The 18,505-nt window shown below is 36.5% G+C and overlaps 1 protein-coding gene across 5 annotated transcripts in view; it reads right to left on the reverse strand.

Moving 5' to 3' along the window:
- Positions 1 to 18,505, reverse strand: part of ZFP91 (ZFP91 zinc finger protein, atypical E3 ubiquitin ligase) — a 45,321-nt gene continuing 26,816 nt past the window's right edge. For 3 of the 5 annotated variants that reach the window (XM_063670893.1, XM_063670894.1, XM_054437712.2), the window contains 9 exons: positions 10,933 to 11,142; positions 10,639 to 10,675; positions 9,934 to 10,035; positions 9,253 to 9,387; positions 8,653 to 8,703; positions 8,137 to 8,215; positions 6,628 to 6,742; positions 4,159 to 4,258; positions 1 to 3,792 (listed from right to left, as the gene is read on the reverse strand). In XM_063670893.1, the coding sequence (XP_063526963.1) occupies positions 3,282 to 3,792; positions 4,159 to 4,258; positions 6,628 to 6,742; positions 8,137 to 8,215; positions 8,653 to 8,703; positions 9,253 to 9,387; positions 9,934 to 10,035; positions 10,639 to 10,675; positions 10,933 to 11,142 (1,340 nt within the window). In that variant the 3' untranslated portion in view covers positions 1 to 3,281. Of the gene's footprint in view, positions 3,793 to 4,158; positions 4,259 to 6,627; positions 6,743 to 8,136; positions 8,216 to 8,652; positions 8,704 to 9,252; positions 9,388 to 9,933; positions 10,039 to 10,638; positions 10,676 to 10,932; positions 11,143 to 18,505 lie in introns of all 5 variants that reach the window. The other 2 variants (XM_054437713.2, XM_054437711.2) reach the window with 1 other exon arrangement.

Consider the following 18,505-nt stretch of genomic DNA (forward strand, 5'->3'; position numbering starts at 1 on the left):
TTTGAAAAGCAAAGTATCCCTTTTATTATAATTTCTTTTTACATAACCTTTTCAACCTATATTCAGGTAACTACCTGTCTCTCCCATGAAAGGAGAAGGGTCCTGCACATTACAACAGGCAAAAAAGGCTTTTAGGAAATAAAATATTTTAAATTGATCCATTACATTTGTTCAATTTTCTTGAGTACACTGGAAAGTGGGAAAAACACAAAAGGAGAAAAAAATGGTATATCAAACAACCAGACTATAATAATCTTAGTTAGATTGGTAGTACACTCATTATACTTTTTCCCCAAACAGGTACAAAGGAGGTTCAAGTGCTCTATGTGGATGCTAATCTATACCTCAATATTTTTATTTTACTCCCAGTACTCCCACGGCCATGGCCAGTGTTTGCCTAAATTCTCTGAAGCATATCAAGGAGTCTCAATTATGCAAAATAACCTTGGGCAACCACAAAGAAGAGGGATGCACATCTCCCAGAAATATTAAATAGTTGTATCTCAACTACAGTTTCAGAATTTAGAACCACCAATTCAAGATGGAAATATGCAATGGGAAGAGTTATTAAAAAGGTAACAGAATTTGACTAAGAGTATGAAATGTAGAACTTTAAGATTAAAAGAGCTCCCTGGAAGGACAATGAGGCATATGGAGCAGAAGGGAAAGCAGGGAAAGGGCTGAGATAGTTTAATTACACCAACTCTTTACTATGCAGCATCCCTTTATCAAAAGGAAAAATATAAAGTCCATAAAAAATATTTTAGTATTGCAAACTGCTACAATAATTTACTGTAGGCAAATGTTAGCTATAAAGAGGGTCCTTGACCCCTAAAAGAAAAGAAAAAGTACAGCATGTTTCTAACTAGTAGAACTAACTAGTTGTTTTTTTGTTGGGAGAGCAGTATAGGAAAGGAGAATACATTTTCTCCCATCTCAGAAAGATTTTTTAAAATGCAGTTTGCTTTTGTGTAGGTGGCTAAAATATCTGATGACTAACCACTGTAAATGAAATAAATGAAATTTACGGAGACAAAGGATAAGTGTGACAAAAAAGCTAAGTGTGGAATATAGATGCTAGCTAGTCAAAAAGTATAAAAGGGACCTGAGAGGAGGACAACCTTTTTGTAGATTAATCTAATCAATCTTGTATTTTCAAATCTAGTCAATATACCAAAGTCAACTCCAAACCATGTTGGCAGGAAAGCATATTCTACACCCCTTCTATCTTTATTCCATTTTCTATCCCCATATTATGGAGAAATAGCAAATCTGCAACACTCTGAAAAGAAACAATAGCGCATTTGAGACTGGTGATTGTAGGTGTCTCACTCTCTATTCCCTGGCAACCCAAATGCTGACACTAGTGGGTATAAAGTAAGCCTCTTTCAGAAATGACATTTTGTTACTCCTCTTTTTGGGAAAAAAGAATTCCTTAAAAAAATTGATAAGCCATGTTTGTGAAAAACAAACTGTTCTTTTTTTTTTTTCCAGCAAAACGTCATTCTTTCCAAAAGCCATCATGCATTTCTGACAATAAACAATGAATAGGGTAAGCCTTCGATTCTAGCTTCTGAGGCACACAGGATAGGAATTACTCTTTACCTGAAGATGAGCCAAAATAGAATTTGGGGCTTCTGGCAGTATGACCTTGTACAAAAACACTACCTTTTCCCTCCAGTGAACAGCAATAAGCAATCTACTCCCCAACACAATCTCTATCCCAAGGAAATTGTGATTCCTAGAATTTTAGGTGAAAGCCAAAGCAATTATTATATAGCATTATTAACTTTGGCTTTTGAAGTTTTTCCTCTTCTGAAGTGTTACTAAAGGGGAAACAGTGCAGTTTTCTTTGACTTAAAATTTTAGGACTCATAGACTTTGTTCCTTAACAGCAGTGTCCTTCACCAACAGGGAGCTGGAATGAACTGATGATAAAGCAAAGCAAAAAACAAAAAGCAAGGAGCCAGAGATGGGCCCCGAGGGAAATGTAAGAAAATGGTAGGGACAAAAAAAAGGAAAAGAAACAAATTCACAAGAAAAAATCATCTATCTGTAATTTAGATTCTGAACAACCCTCCTCATCCTCTCAAAATTCTTAAGTCTCAACACTCTAAAAATCTCAAAGAGCATACTAGTTACCATGAACCTAGCATTCTTCCCTAAAAAGGCTTCCAAAAAAGCAGTAGGCTATTGTAGTGATTTTGTTAGTGCTGAGGACCAGCTTTCTTTAAAGGCCACTGGAGAGCTATGATTTCAGAGGCTGGCTGTGCTTCTTCAACCCTATGTCTTGCCTTCAAAGTACCTGTTATGGAAGGGATCCCATGTCAAAATAATCTAATCTCTCTCTCCCAGCCCCATAAAATATAGCAACAAAGACTCCAAAAAAAACAAAAACAAAAAAAATCAGACTTTCTGTTAATAAATAAGGAATCTCAGGTTCCACAACACAAAAACACACATGTTCAAAGTGCAAATTTCTGCCATTAGCCTGGGACTTTTCTCATCGTCTCACTGATACAGAGCCCTGTCTTACAGTCAAAGAGACTGTGTAGAGGGCAGCCCCCTCCCTATTGGGAGCCTGCTTTCAAGCAAGTGAGCACCATTGAGAGCCATATGGAGGGTTGGGAGGGGGACTGAGATGCTGGGATCAAAGAGGAGGGAGGTGGTCCCCATATATCCTTCCTTTCTGAAACCCAGTGGGGAATAAAGAGGGGATGAGAGATGTGTGCTGTTTTAACAGCTCACCCTGCTAAGGGGCCCTAAAGTGCCAAGTCAAGCTGCCAGCCTCCAGAGATTAGAATTCTACGGTATTTCAAGATAAGTGTGCCACAGCGGGTAGGAGCCAGAACCATAGGGCAGCAGTAGAGGAGGAGAAGGGATTTAGAAGACAGTAATATACGATTAAAAGTTAAAAGCTGATCCAGAGCACATCAGAGTTACAGGATGGAAAGGGGGATCTGCCGATGAGCAAGAAGTCTGCTGATGGCTGGAACCGAGTATGAGAATAACCCTCACTTTAAGAGCTGCTGCTGCTTCTTTTTTGTCTACCTTTCTGGTAAAGACAACATCAATTTTATAAGGGGAGCAATAGAGGGAGAACAGGGGATGGGGATTGGGGGGGTGGAGGGTGTATGTATGTGTGTGCTGTGATCCACAATGGAAAGAGCAGGCCCTTCAGTTATTTCACTAGATTTTAAATGCTTTAGATTTTTTTTTTGTCCTTTTTAACTTTTAAATACAAAGTCTGAGCTGTCCCATGCCCCAAGTCTTCCTGTCCACTAAGGTCCGGTAGAGTCTGAATCTTCAATCAGAACCTCTGTGGTAGCACCGAGTATATCTGAGTTCATAACCAGCCCTTCAGTGCCTCCACTGCTGCCGCTTCCCACAAAGATCTTCCCATCAGCCATCAGGCTCACCCGTTCCGTCCCACTGCAGTATGACTTTGACATCCCTTCAGCTTCTAACAGTAGGCACTCTCCAGAGGCTGAGTTTCCCAAGGGCTCAGGAAGAAGAGGAAGACCCTGACCATCAGAAGGCTGCGTCAGGGACTCTGGGTTAGTGCCCAAGATATCTGTGCTGGTGATGAGGGCGCCTGCATTGGCAGCCAGAGCTTCTGCAATCAGCACCTCAGGGTGGCTTTTTGCCTTGTGTGCCACTACGCTGTCCTTCTTCTCAAATTTTTTGCCACAGATATTGCAAGAAAACTGGTAGAAGGAGTCTGCATCATGTTTCTTCATGTGCCAATTAAGAGATGCCTTTTGTCGACAAGTAAATCCACAGATCTCACATCTAAGGAGAGGAGAAAAGGAAATGGCTGATCCAACAGAGAAATAAAGAGTGCTCTTATTCAGGATCAGGGTTAGAGTTTAGAGCATATATATACACACACACACACACACAATAATCAGTAACATACTTCTTTTGAAGGATTGGGAAATGTTACTAGATGGAAAACTAATCTGATCTTCTTCTGTTTGCCTGAAAAACAGAGGGAAACTAAGAAAAAGGCCACTAACTAATGCCCCCAATCAATATCCACTCATTTATTTGATGAAAGTAAACAGCAGTGGCAACTAATATGTTTGTAAAGCGGCAAACCTTCAAGTAGGGCATATATCCTTCTCACCCAGATGTTCACCAGTAAATAATACTCACTGTAATGGCTTCTCGCCAGTGTGAATCATCCGGTGCACTGCCAGATTGTGGGAACTCTTGAAGGCCCGAGCACAATATTCACAGATATAATCCCTTTGATCTATGAAGAAAATACTGTGGTTAGTGTTCTATTTAGATACCCTGTAAGTATTTTCCCTTACAGTAAGTAAGCAGATGATGGGGCAGGCAATTTAGAGTAAAAGCAATGCTGTTTTCAATGTATAAACACTTTGGGTAAACAAAATTTAAAAAAGAAAAATATTGCTTTAAAAAAAAAATCCAACATTCAGTAGCATACGGACCTGTTTAAAAAAAAACAAAAACAAACAAACAGAAAAACTAGATAAAAATATAAGAAATGGAATCCTAATCTCAATTTTACCACTAATCCAGGTCTTGGATACCAAGTGTTTAGCAAGTAAACAACTATATTTTCCATATATTTTATTCCTTAAAACAATTTTTTTCACAGACAATGAAAACTGAATGCTTACACAGAAAGAATCTGGCATTCAAACAAAACAAAAACAAAACACAAGAACTTGGCACTGTATAGAAGAAAACTGATCCAGAGGTAATCATACCCTGTTTCAGGTTTAAAAAATGTTACCCAAGATAAACAAACTTTTCTCAAAAGACTGGAGTTGCTATCAAATATATGTAAACAACACCTGTACTACTTTACCTTATTCTGCTACTCATCTTCTGCACCTTTCAACTACCTCCCTTTGTCACTCACAACACCCTCAACCCCATTATGCAGGATTTCTGATGAATGTGGTAACATGGTGTGGAATCTATGAGGCAAAGGAGCATTGTATTTATTCATTTCTTTACCGTGTTTGGGAAGCCCGTGCACAAAGAGATGCTCAATATATGTATTTGTTGAATTAATGACCACTAGTTTCTACTCCTTTTGCTTCAAATTACCAGAATTAATGAGAATGAAAACATGAATTTAAGTTAAAAGGTGAACAATATCCAATTTAAACTTATACTTCTTTCCAAACAGCTTAGAGATCACCTGGATAGCTTATTAAATGTATATGCTGATTCAGCAGGTCTGAAGCAGGGCCTGAGATTTTCTGTATCTCTAATAAGAACCCAAGTGATGTCAATGCTGGTTGGTCTGTATTCCATACTTTATATAGCAAGGTCTAAAAATTCTAACTTAGGAAACTCTTAGCATCTCCCAGGTCATGTCCACATTTCCAGTTCCATAGCAGGACAAACCTGTGTGGGGCATCTATTTGCTAAATAAATGACATTTGCAAAAAAAAAAGTCTATATATACTAATTTGCAAAAGGAAAACTAACATCATAAATTGTATTAACCAAATATAAATATTTGAAATGGACTGAATTTATAAAACAGTTTTTCATAGGCTTGTGATATTTAACTAAAACAATCTAAACTGGCTGTCAGAAATGACTTTTCTATGGCATAAAACAGTATTAACAGGGAGCAGAAGGAACAGAGAAATTGCAGTACCTATCAAGAAACAGAAATAACTGTTACTTGTGGAAATAACCCTGAAGAAACATGGTATAAGAAAACTGTAGACTTTGGAGTGATTAAGATTCAAGTTCAATCCTGGTATTGTGCCAGGCTCTGTGTAGTCAATAGCATTTTATGTTATCTGATTTCATCCTTACAATAACTGATATTGGTATCCTTAATACACAGAGAAGGAAAAGTGAAAAGAGAAGTTAAGTAACTTTCCTACAGTAAATGAAGGAGTTATTACATTTATCAGTATGACCTTGGGCAGGAGACATATTTCTACAACTAGAATTCCTAGACTTACTCTCTAAGACTGTTAAGAAGGTAATGTGTAATTATCAAGTGTCTAGGACATACTCAGTGGTATGCACCCAATTTGTGCCTATTAGGTACACTGCACTGAGATGGTCAGTGGTTACAAATAAATTGAATTTGAGTCTATTATATAATACATATTGCAGACACTCAGCAACTCTTTTTGACAGTTCCTATGGGAGTTTACATGCAAATTCAACAGCTAGCCTTCACAGTTTCAATAGCAGCAGGGTATTATGCTTCTCCTAAAAACTAGCTATGTGACCATGGGCAGGTTACTTAATCCTGCCAAGCTTGTAGTTTCTTAGCTGTAAAATAAGATCAATATAAACAAATTTAGTGGTGTTGAATAGACTAATTAGCAATAATATACATAACGTATTTAGTCCACAGTTGATAGAGAATAAATGCTCAATAGAAGATCATTATCCTGGTCATAGAAGTTCAAGAAGTCAAAGGATAAAAATTCAAAAGTCCTAGTCTGTCCATCCCTTGTAAAATTTGTCTTACTACATTTTATTTTCACACCTTTTCCCCGCACTTGACTATAGAATCTTTTAAGATTTATGTTAGAAAAATGTTATCATTACCAACATGCAAAACTAAAGCACAGTGCAATTACCTACTTGATAAACACATTTTAAAAGTACCTGTATGATGTTTGGCATGTCGCAGAAGTTGCTTCTGGAGCCTGAAGAGTCGTCCACAGGAGGGATGGGGACATACATATTTCTTCTTCAGCAAATGCTGGTATTTAATGTGGTGCTAAAACAGACAAAGCGAAAGGGGTGAAAAAAAAAAAATTAAGGCTTCCTGAAAGTACTTGTCTTTTTGCTAAGTCAAAAGTACTGAAGGAAAACCAAATACTTAGATTTCACATATGGATAGTGAGGGAGTATAATAAAGTGGCTAAGAACATAGGCTATGGTAATACATAGACCTGGTTTCCAATCTGGGTCTGTCATTCACTAGCCTTTGTAATCTTAGGAGACAAATATTTCAAGCTCCAGTTCTCATTTGTAAAATGGAGATAACAATAACCATCTAAGTGTTGTTATGGGGATAAGAGATTATGTATTGTACTGTGCTTTAGAGCAGCAAATGGCACACAGCAGAGGAGGAGCAGCGATTGTTATAACTGAACCACAATCCAGAAGTAAGGCCTTAGTGTCATGTTATATTTGCTGCTGAAGATCAAACAGGTATTTCCTAAGCAGTATTTCACTTTCATGTTTCCTGCCGGACCTATATATAAGTGGTACCTTTACTCATCAAAAATAATAATAATAATCTACTCAAGAAAAACAAAAACAAAACCTCAACTAAAAGTCTTTTATTCATTCTACACAGTATCCAAGAAATCATAGGTTTGAGTTCTAATTTTACTTTTTTTCTAAATCACTTTAAAATAAAATCTGTTACTCTGTATTTACACCACATTGGGAACTACTGTAATATTGAAAGATTCCAAGGAAAGTCCTCTATTTGGGTTCAGATTCTTAGTCACCTTTTTTTTAAACAGAAGGTGCTATGAGTTTGGATGTGTTCACCACAGTTCATGTGCTGGAAACTTAATCCCCAATGTGATAGTGTTGGAAGGCAGGACCTAATGGGAGGTGCTTAGGTCTTAAAGGCTCTACCCTTATATAAATGGGTTGATATTATCATTGGAGTAGATTTGTTACAAAAGCAAGTTCAACCCATTCTTGCCCTTCCACCATGGGCTGAGACAGTTAAAAGGCCCTTGTGAGATGTGGGCACCATGCTTTTGGACTTTCCAGTCTCCAGAACCACAAGCTAATAAATAAATGTATGTTCTTTGTAAATTACCCAGTCTCAGGTACTCTATTATAGCAGCACAAATGGACTAATAATGATTAACCCATTTATGCTGGAGGTTGCAAATGTATTTTTGTGAAAATCAGACCTTGGTGATGACCTTGAGAAGTAGGATATAAATAACTCGCCCAAGCTTAGCGTTCTAATAATGGAACACTAGGCATAAATGGGTTAAAGTCATTTTATGTTTAAAGAAAGACTTTTCTTGACATTACATGTCAATGATAAAGCCTACACAAGCCAACAAATTAAAGTCTCGTGGTGCAAGAACAAGTAAAGGAACACAACCTGAAAGGCTCTTATATAACAACTTCACTGACCTGCAAATAGCGAGGGTGGGCAAGGACAGTTCCACATCCTTCCATCTCACAACGGACATACTGGATTGGAGGCTTTTTTCTATTATCAAAATGCAGAAGAAAAGTTAGCAAAAAAAAAAAAAAAAAGTGGCACTCTGCACAGTGGCCTCTGACTCAAACTGTGCTATTGGGAACAGCTACTTTATAGTAGGAAGAATTAAAATCTCTTTACTACTATACAGATTACACAGAATTTGTATTAGAAGTAACCAAGAATTAGCAAATATTTGACAGAATTAAAAAGTAACACAAATAAACTAATAACCCCCAAAGGTAAAGTATTAAGATTGTTAGAAATTTCAAGATCTTACAATGAAAATAAGATCATAACACCTGTGCATCTAGGATATTAGTGAAGTTGCTTTTGTGAAATTTTTAAATAGCCATTCCTGCAGGATTATCATGAAGTCTAAATGTGTGAGTAAAGTGCCTGGTATTGGAATAAGGTGTAAAACAGTAGGGGTAAAAATTCCTCACCTCCTTTTGGGTAAACGTGGACTTTTGTCATCTTTTCGTCTTCTTCCTCTCCTGTAATTGAAGACAGGGTAACAGCAGACATATTCTGAATCAAAACTTACACAGTGAAGGCTGGCTGAAGACACACACACACACACACGCACACACACGGCCAAAGAACAAGTGGCAAAGGATAACCAAGAATACATAAAGTCAAAGACATATCTGGCAAATCAAGCAAGTAATTTTACACTGAAGTAATTTCACTTTCAAATCAGTCTGTAAGACAGATTAAATATATATCTTCCATAAACTATGCAATACTATGAAAGACTCAGATGAATCTCAGTACTTTTAGAGTTGCTATCATGTATCATCTAAAAACACTAAGAATAAAAAATACCTTCTCCTTGCAATAGAACTAAAAAATCTAAACATTTTTTTACTAAGAGTCTCTCCAGTGAAATTGTCAACTGCTTGAGGCCAAATTTTTTTAAGTTAAAAAATACATATTTTGAAGCATGTATATGTCAACATCCTTCCTCACACTCCCACTCTTTTTTCCACTAGTCATTTCAAAATCTGTTAGATTTTCATTTTTAATAATAATTGTGTACTCACTTCCTTGGAGGTTCCTCGTCCTCTCTAATTTCATTCTCCTCTTCTTTCACCTCCACCTCTACTTCCACTTTAATTTCCTTCTTCTCCTTCTCTTCTTTTACCTTCCCTGATTTTCTCCGTGGCTTTGGGGTTTCCCTGAAAACACAAATGCATTTCAATACTAGACAAAAGATCTTTTCAAGGAAGACTATGACAACAAATTAAAGCTTAGAGTTATCATTGATTTGTTATAAAACTACCCTCCTCAGTTCATGAAATGTGAATTCCTACCAATCATCCTCACATGCGTAGTAATGATCCAAATATATGTATTTGTTGCTCATGGAATGAACCCTCCCCAGACTAAAGATGCCTGTAAATCAAATCTCACTATAATTGTAAAGAAAAACGAGACAATAAGTTAAAAAATTCTAAGTATTCAGGCAATTCATGATACCTTGTTGAAATAAAACATGCAGACTCATAAAAACTTGTATATAATCAAAATAAAGTTCTACAAATGGGAGAGAGGATTATCAGGGTATGGTAAAATGTTAGACTTACAAAAGAAGTGCATAATTAATTACTCATTTAAAATTAATTCTATACCCATTAGTTTGGCAATAGACAAAATAAAAGCATGCAACAGTGCTTTCCTACTTATATTTCACTGACATGTCTGCAGTAAAATCTGAGACATGCCTTTCTAAGTGGGGTTTGTAGGTCTCATCTCTTGGATCATCTTTGAATGGTATCTCCTCTTCACTGATTAACATCTCTTCTTCCTCCTCCTCTTCCTCTTCACTACTAAAAATAAGTACATAGAAATGAGACATTCTGGTTGTAGGGATCATGTCTGAGGGGATTTTATTTGGTAATTTTTTAAGAGGTAGCCAAAAACTGATAGTCATCTAGCATTTTCATCCTAATGATCTAATTGGACTGAAATCTAGCTGCTTTATCACAAAGAATAATAATTGAAACTAAAAAGACATAAATCCTAGATAAAGACAGGGTGATAACAACTCAATGGCATTAAAAGTTAAGAAACAACTGACTTTGTAATACTGTCTGGTGATCTGCTATATCAAAATACCTATTAACAGATAAATCACAACACAAAAGATTCCAATAAAATCTCAAACCTTGGCCAAAACACCCACATTTCACATTAGTGCCTACCATGGAATAAGTCCAAACACAGAAGATACTCAAGACGTGATTTCTAAGCTATGTAAGTAGATTACATGGTTTAAGTTCTAATCAAGCTCAACATGGAATCTAAATGCAGTATCAAAACTGAAGTTAATTTCTCTTACAGCTCAAAATAATTTCAAATGGAAGCAACTTCTGAATCATTTACTGTGTCTCCGAAGGTTTAAAAATGAAATATTAATGTTTTTTTACCTAATGCCACCTGGAGACTGATGCTCTTCTCCAACATCTAGAAAAACAAAGCCAAAAACAAAAATTTATTAGTGTAGATATAAGATATTTCTCTCTGCAGTCAAGAAATGCAAATCAAATTACTGCATGGGGTAATTACACAAAAGAAGAATATCTGCAAACTGTTCAAAGAAATACTACCTACACCATCACACCGGCCCCTGACAGTTAAGCTGTTAAGGCAAATGTTCAACATTACATTTAAAATGTAACAGCAACTAGTTAGTAAACAGCCATATTCTAGTTGCACTGTACCATAATCAAGTTGGTCTGTATTTGGTTCTGACTTGCAAATGAGCTGCAATGAACCGGTCTTGGACCGAGAGCTTCGGGTGTTCTCTGTATCACGATGGCGAGAAACAGATGTCCTACTACTACGCCAGCCCCGGCTAGGTCTAGATGCAGCAATGGAAACTTCCTGAGGGAGGGCAGAATCGTCTTCTTCCTCTTTTTCTTCCTTGGGATCTAAATAAAAAGACACACCATTCTCTTTAAGTTTACAGTTAACCAATAACCATCTCTGTATATCTACTAATTGTAAATACAGTTGAAGATAAATTAAATATTTTCAAAGGAAAAAAAACCCGAAGACTTTTATTGAAATAATTAAAAAAGGAAAATGAGATAAAACTTATCCTTAATGTCATCATGCTACAGAAATTACTTCATGTTGCAAAGCAGTAATTTTATACTGCCTTATCTTCTAAAAAATGCAATGCTAACTATGCAAAATACACTTAAGTAATTGGATTCATGAAATTCTACCTTTTAGATCTAAGTTAAAAGAAACTAAATTAATTAGTCCCAAAAAGATGACCAGAACTACAGAGGCACCAAAAAGAACCATAGATCTAGATGTTATTTATAACCAAACAAGTCTATAACAAATTACTAAAGAGGAATTCCTAACAGGAGTACTTTTCACTCTAATCCAGAGTTTTTCTTGGAACCACATCATAAATTTGAACTAATCTGTAGAGCAATTGAATGGTAAAGTCCAGCTCTGGTGCTATTCTGTTTCAGTTGTCCTACAAGACACTGTGTACAGGAGCACACACAAAATCTGTTATTGTTATCCTATATTTTGTCATGTTTTAAGGGTGAATGAAGTACGGTAGGTCATCCTCTCTTGAGTAGTAAGTAATAAAAAGTTAATCTCAGAAACTGGCTTTCATACCTGGAGTAGCTAATTACTTAGACCTATATAAGAAAAAGCACATTAGAAGTGAGCCCATTTTAACAATAGAAGATTCTTTAATAAACTCAGAATGGGAAAGGCCCAGTAATAAAATTTCAGGTCATAAGATACACATAAAAACAATTTTCCACATGGCAAAAATCAACCATAAACAAAGTCTAATAACCCAATAGAAAAATAGGAACTAACAGGCCGGGTGCAGTGGCTCACACCTGGAATCCCAGCACTTTGAGTGGCCGAGGTGGGCAGATCATAAGGTCAGGTGTTCGTGACCAGCCTGGCCAACATGGTGAAATCCTGTCTCTACTAAAAATACAAAAATTAGCCGGGCGTGGTGGTGCATAACTGCAATCCCAGCTACTGGCGAGGCTGAGGCAGGAGAATCACTTGAACCCAGGAGGCAGAGGTTGCAGTGAGCTGAGACTGCGCCACTGCACTCCAGCCTCGGCAAAAGAGCAAGACTCCATTCCAAAAAAAGAAAAGAAAAACAGGAACGAAAAAACAAAAACAAAAGCTCAAAGCTCAATCCACTCAGAACAAGGGACTCAAATGAAAACGATAGCATGACACCATTTTTCATGTATCATATTGGGGATGATCATATTTGACAACACAATGTATTGTCAAGACTGTGGGAAAACAGGTACTCTAACACACATATGATAATGTATTAGCAAAACCTCCATGCAGACCAATTTGACAATATACATCAAAATTATAAATGTATATACCTTTCCACATGATGTTCAACTACTAGAAATTTATCCTACAAAATTACAATCATATTTATAAATGACTAACATATAGCACTGTTTTTAAGTAGTAGAAGAGTAGAAAACTAAACATTCAAAGAGGGATTGGTTTCACAAATAACTGTGTACATATGTAAGAGAGAGAGAGATATATAAGATATATATATATATATACACAAATATGTAACTTATGAAACCAATCCCCCTTTGAATGTTTAGTTTTCTACTCTTCTACTACTTAAAAACAGTGCTATACATTAGTCATTACAGTATGTGTGTGTGTGTGTGTGTGTGTGTGTATATATATATATATCTTACATACTATAATAACATTTCTGGAAGAAGATACAAGAAATTCCTAAGTACTGGTTACTTCCAAGGTAGATCCAAAAATATGTGTAGTAATTTCACCTTTAAGTATATGCCCTAGAAATATAAACTACCACATGGAGGTTAACTGTAGCATGTTTATAATAGCGAAGAACAGAAACAACCTAACCCTCTGTCAAAGATAAAGTGCTTAAATAAACCATGATACCTTACTATGATGGAATACTATAAAGAGGTAGGTTTATGTTAAAAATGACATGGAATTATCAGCAAAAATATTGTTAAATGTATAAAAAAGACACACAACTATATATACAGTATGGCAACATTTTTGCTTAACATCAGAAAATAGTTTACTATGGAGCAATGTGTTGACTATAGGCTATTTTAGCTTTAATTACACTGAAAGTTTTATGACAATATACTGAAGTGATGAAATTAGTTTGAAACACAGAGATAAATAGCAGTGCGAACAGTTCAAACAACCATCAAAATCAGTTGTGCATTTCCTTTCAGCTGTCTTTTCCATTCATTATTGCATCACCCTCCCATCTGAACTATTTTAATAGAAAAAATAAAAAATAAAACATTAATATAGGTGAAAATACCTCAAAGGCCATTCAGTCTAAGCACAATCCATTACGTTTTACCCATAAAGTATCTGGAAGACCAAAGAAGCAGCTTATTCAAAATCACAAGGTTAGCTAAGGACACCTAGATTTAGAAATCATATTTTGAGATTAATAATGAAGGACTTTTACATATAGGTCATGACTACTTTTAAAAAAATTTCATCAAAAAGAATAATTCAACACCACCTATGAAGTATTACAACATTTAATAATAGAAACATCTTTTTTTTCCTTAACCTAACTGTACCGAGTTGGACTTTGAACCCACTCCACAACCTCCTGTCCTCAACAAAGCTCCTTTCTTCTTCATGATGAAAGGATGGTATGCCCACAACCTCCTATACTGTGGATTTTACTCATTGGATAAATGATGTCAATTTGATAACAATAGCTTACCATTATGAATAAGGCATAATAGCCTATCTTATTGAATACTACTGCTCCCGTCCCCTAAAAATCTAGTCTTAAAAAAAAACCACTCTGTCAGAGATGACAGCAAAAATGTTCCTCCACAGAAACAAACACATATCGTGAACAAAAACTGTCAGAATCAACTTTGTGGAAACTCTTGACAATAGTTAAAGGTTATAAAAGCCAAGTGAGCATTGATTCAAGAAAAAAGTGAGTAAAGATGTTTAAGGAAATCTGTCAAATCACTTGATGAATATAAGCGAAAGGACCAGAACTTTTAGAGACCACAGAGACCGAAGTAGGAGCTAAACATTAGGTATTCATGGACATAAAGATGGCAACAACAGAAACTGGAGGTTACTGGGGGGAAGTTGAAAAACTATTGGGTACTATGCTCAGTACCTGCATGATGGATCATTTGTATCCTAAATTTCATATCATACAATATGCCCAGTAACAAACCTGCACATGTACCCCAGAATCTAAAATAAAAGTTGTAAAAAAAAAATGTTTAAAGAACTAAAGAAAATCAGAGCTAAAGAAAATCACTGACAAAGTACTAAAGGAAATCAGAAGAAATATGTCTCAACAAATACAGAATATCAATGAAAAGATAACTATAAAAAGGAACCAAGAGAGGCCGGGTACAGTGCCTCACACCTGTAATCCCAGCACTCTGAGAGGCCAAGGTGGGCGGATCACCTGAGCTCCGGGGTTCGAGACCAGCCTGGCCAAGATGGCAAAACCCCGTCTCTACTAAAAATACAAAAATTAGCTGGGCTGCTTGTAGCAGCGTATCTCTGTATTCCCAGCTACTTGGGAGGCTGAGGTAGGAGAATCACTTGAACCCAGGAGGTGGAAGTTGCAGTGAGCCGAGATAACACCATTGCACTCCAGCATAGGCGACAAGAGTGAAACTCCAACTCAAAAAAAAAAAAAAAAAAAGGAACTATAATAACTGAAATAAAAAATTCACTGCAGACTTGAAAAAGAAGAATCAGTGAACTTTAAGCTAGGCCAACAGAGATGATCCAGTATGAAGAATATAAAGAAAAAAAGAATAAAGAAAAATAAAGCCTAAGAGATCGTTTAGACAACCATTAAGCATGCCAACAGATGCATAATAAGATTTGCACAAGGAGAGGAGAAAATGAACAGAAAGAATATCTGAAAAACTACTGGGGAATAAAGTCTGTATAAACAAGAACTTTACCTAACTCCTAGTAGGATAAATGAAAGAGATCCCCACCCAGACACATTATTATCAATTGGTAGAAAAACAAATACAAAGAACCACGAAAACAGCAAGAAGTGACTTATCAGCAACAAGGAATACTCAACAAGATTAACAGCCTTTTATCAGAAACCATGGAAGTCAGAAGGCAGTGTGATAAAGTGATGAAAGGAAAAAAAAAAAAATCGTCAAGCAAGAATTCCATAGCTGCCGAAACCATTCTTTAAAAACGAAGATGAAATTAAGACATTACCAGAAAATCAAAAACAGATTATCACTAGCAGATCTGCCCTATAAAAAATGCTATTAGGAATCCTCTAAGATGAAATTAAAGGACACTAGAGAGCACTGAAAGCCATAAATTAAAACACTGGCAAAGATAATTACAGAGGCAAAAATATGATATTGTACTTTTGATTTGTAACTCCTTTTTCTCCCTACATGATTTGAAAGACAAATGTATAAAACAGCAATTATAAATTTATGTTAATGGGCATTTGATATCAAAACATACACTTTGCAACAATAACATAAATGGTGAGGCACAGAATAGTACAGAGCAGAGATATGTTTACTACTGAAACTAAACTGGCATTAAACTAGATAAAGTTTAAAGTACTAAATGCAAGCCCCAGGTAACCACTAAGAAAATAAAAATATACAGAAAATGAAAAGAGAAGATGGTACACTGCTATATATCTGCAACACAAAGAAGGAAATACAAAGAAAATAAAGATCAAAATAAAAGATATTAAGACAGGTAGAAAACACAAAGCAAAATGGCAGGCCATTCTTATCGGTAATTTATATATATATAAACTGTGGAATTAAAAGGTACATATTAGCAGAATGGATTAACAAAAAATACAACCAATCTACAGTCTGTCTATAAGAAACTCACGTTAGACCTGGGTGTCCAATCTTTTGGCTTCCCTGGGCCACATTGGAAGACGATGACATGTCTTGGCCACACATAAAATACACTAATGATAGCTGATGAGATAAAAACATTTAAAAAAGAGCTCATAATGTGTTAAGAAAGTTTACGATTTGTGTTGGGACACATTCAAAGCCGTCCTGAGCCGCATTCAGACAGTGGGCCATAGTGGACAAGTTTACTTTAGATCCAAAGACACAAACAGGTTCAAAGTAAAAGAATGGATTAAGATATTACATGCGAATAGTAAGCAAGAGAGAGCTGAAATAATGTATTAGTCTACCAGGGCTGCTCTACCAAATCACAACAAACTGGGATGTCTTAAAACAACAGAAATCTATTCTCCCATACTGCTGGAGGATAAAAGTCCAAAATCAACACAATAACATACCACACTCCCTCTGAGACTCTGAGAAGAATCATTCCTTGCCTCTTCCTAGCTTTTGGTGGTGGTCAACAACTTGGCTTATAGCGGCTAGCTTCAATTCTATCTCCATCATCACATGGTGTTTCCTCCTGTCCCACGTGTGATGTCCTTATTCTTGTAAGGACATCAGTCACAGTGGATTAGGGCCCACTGTAATACAGAATAACTCCATCATAACTTGATTACATCTGCAAAGATCCTATTTCCAAATAAGTTCATATTCACAGGTATTAAGGGCTAGGACCTCAACACATTTCTGGAGGGATAAAATTCAACCCGTAGTAGTCTGCACCTTCTGGTTCCCTAAAATTTATGTCCTTCCAATGTGCAAAATACATTCACCTAATCCCAACCTCCCAGAGTCTTAACCCATTCCAGTATCAAGTCTAAATCCAAACAATACCTAAAAATCATCAACTCAAAAGGGATCAAATCTCATCATCTAGATCAGTTATGAATGAGACTGGGGGTATGGTCCACTCTAGAGCAAAATTCTCCATCTGTGGAGCTGATTCCAAAAAACAATGGTGGGACAGTTATAGATTACACATCTCCATATCAAAAGGAAGAAAATAGGAGGGGAGAAAAAAGGGTCAGGGGTCCCAGGTTAGTCCAAAACCTAGCGAAAAGCATCAGACTTTAAGGCCTAAGAATAAGCCTTTGTGGATAATGGTTTGTACTCTGAGCCCACTGGGGAAATAGCCCTGCCATCGTGGCCCCAGGAAGTCTAATACACCCAGGACCCAGTATTTGTGGCTCTACCCTCAGCATCATTCTTCTTTAATTCCATTCTGTCTCTGTCCCATTCAGGCCAGCCTGGCAGTGTTTCTGCTGTCACAACATTCTCAAAAACTTTGTCAGTCTTTCATGAAATTCAGGGGGTCAAAGCACCAAATGAGGGTCCTCCACAGATCTTTCCTGAAAAATTGCATGTCTATTCTGGGAACTGCTGACATGGCTGATTCGAACCACAAGTTATATACCAAGTCTCTTTAGAGAATAGCTGTCCAGTCATAGCCTTTGTCCTGTACCACAATACACTATCTGGACAGACTAAAAAATTTTCAAATTATCAAGTGCTGGCTCCTTTTTGCTAAACATAAACAGTTCATTCCTCAATTTATATCTTTCCTCTCACATATTAGTATATAAGCAAGAAGAAACAAGGCTATACCTTCTACATGTTGCCTGTAAATCTACTCAGCTAAATACCCAAGTTCATTGCTTACCCCATGATAGAACACAATTCAGTCAAGTTCTCTGCAACTTTATAACAAGGATCACCTTTTCTCCACTGTCCAATAACATGTTCATCATTTCCTTCTAAGGCCTCATCAGACTTCCTTTAACACTCATATTTCTGTTGACCATCTCTTCAAGGTAATCTAGGCTGTTTTTTCTTTTCTTTTTTTTTTTTTTTTTTTTTTGAGACAGAGTTTCACTCTTGTTGCCCAGGCTGGAGTGCAATGGCGCAATCTTGGCTCACTGCAACCATCACCTCCTAGGTTCCAGCAATTCTCCTGCCTCAGCCTCCCGAGTATAGCTGGGATTAGAGGCATACGCCACACCTCAAAATACTCAAAGCCAATATCCATTACCCAATCCCAAAGCTATGCCAACATTTTTAGGTACTTTTTTATAGCCCACTTCCAATACCAAAATGTGTTAGTTTCCTAGGGCTGCCATAACAAATTACCACAAAAGCCTGTTTAGTACAAAGACCCTATTTCTCAATGTTCCATTCACAGGTACCTAAGTTAAGACTTCAACATCTTTTGAGGAAAGCAATTCAACTCGCAAAGGTGGCCCTACTAATATCAGGCAAAATGCACTTCAACAACTGTTACAAAACACAAAGAACATTATACATTAATGAGAGGGTCAATCAGTCTAGAAAATTTAATAAA

This window comes from Pongo pygmaeus, chromosome 9 (genome assembly GCF_028885625.2).
Source record: "Pongo pygmaeus isolate AG05252 chromosome 9, NHGRI_mPonPyg2-v2.0_pri, whole genome shotgun sequence".
Classification (NCBI taxonomy): domain Eukaryota; kingdom Metazoa; phylum Chordata; class Mammalia; order Primates; family Hominidae; genus Pongo; species Pongo pygmaeus.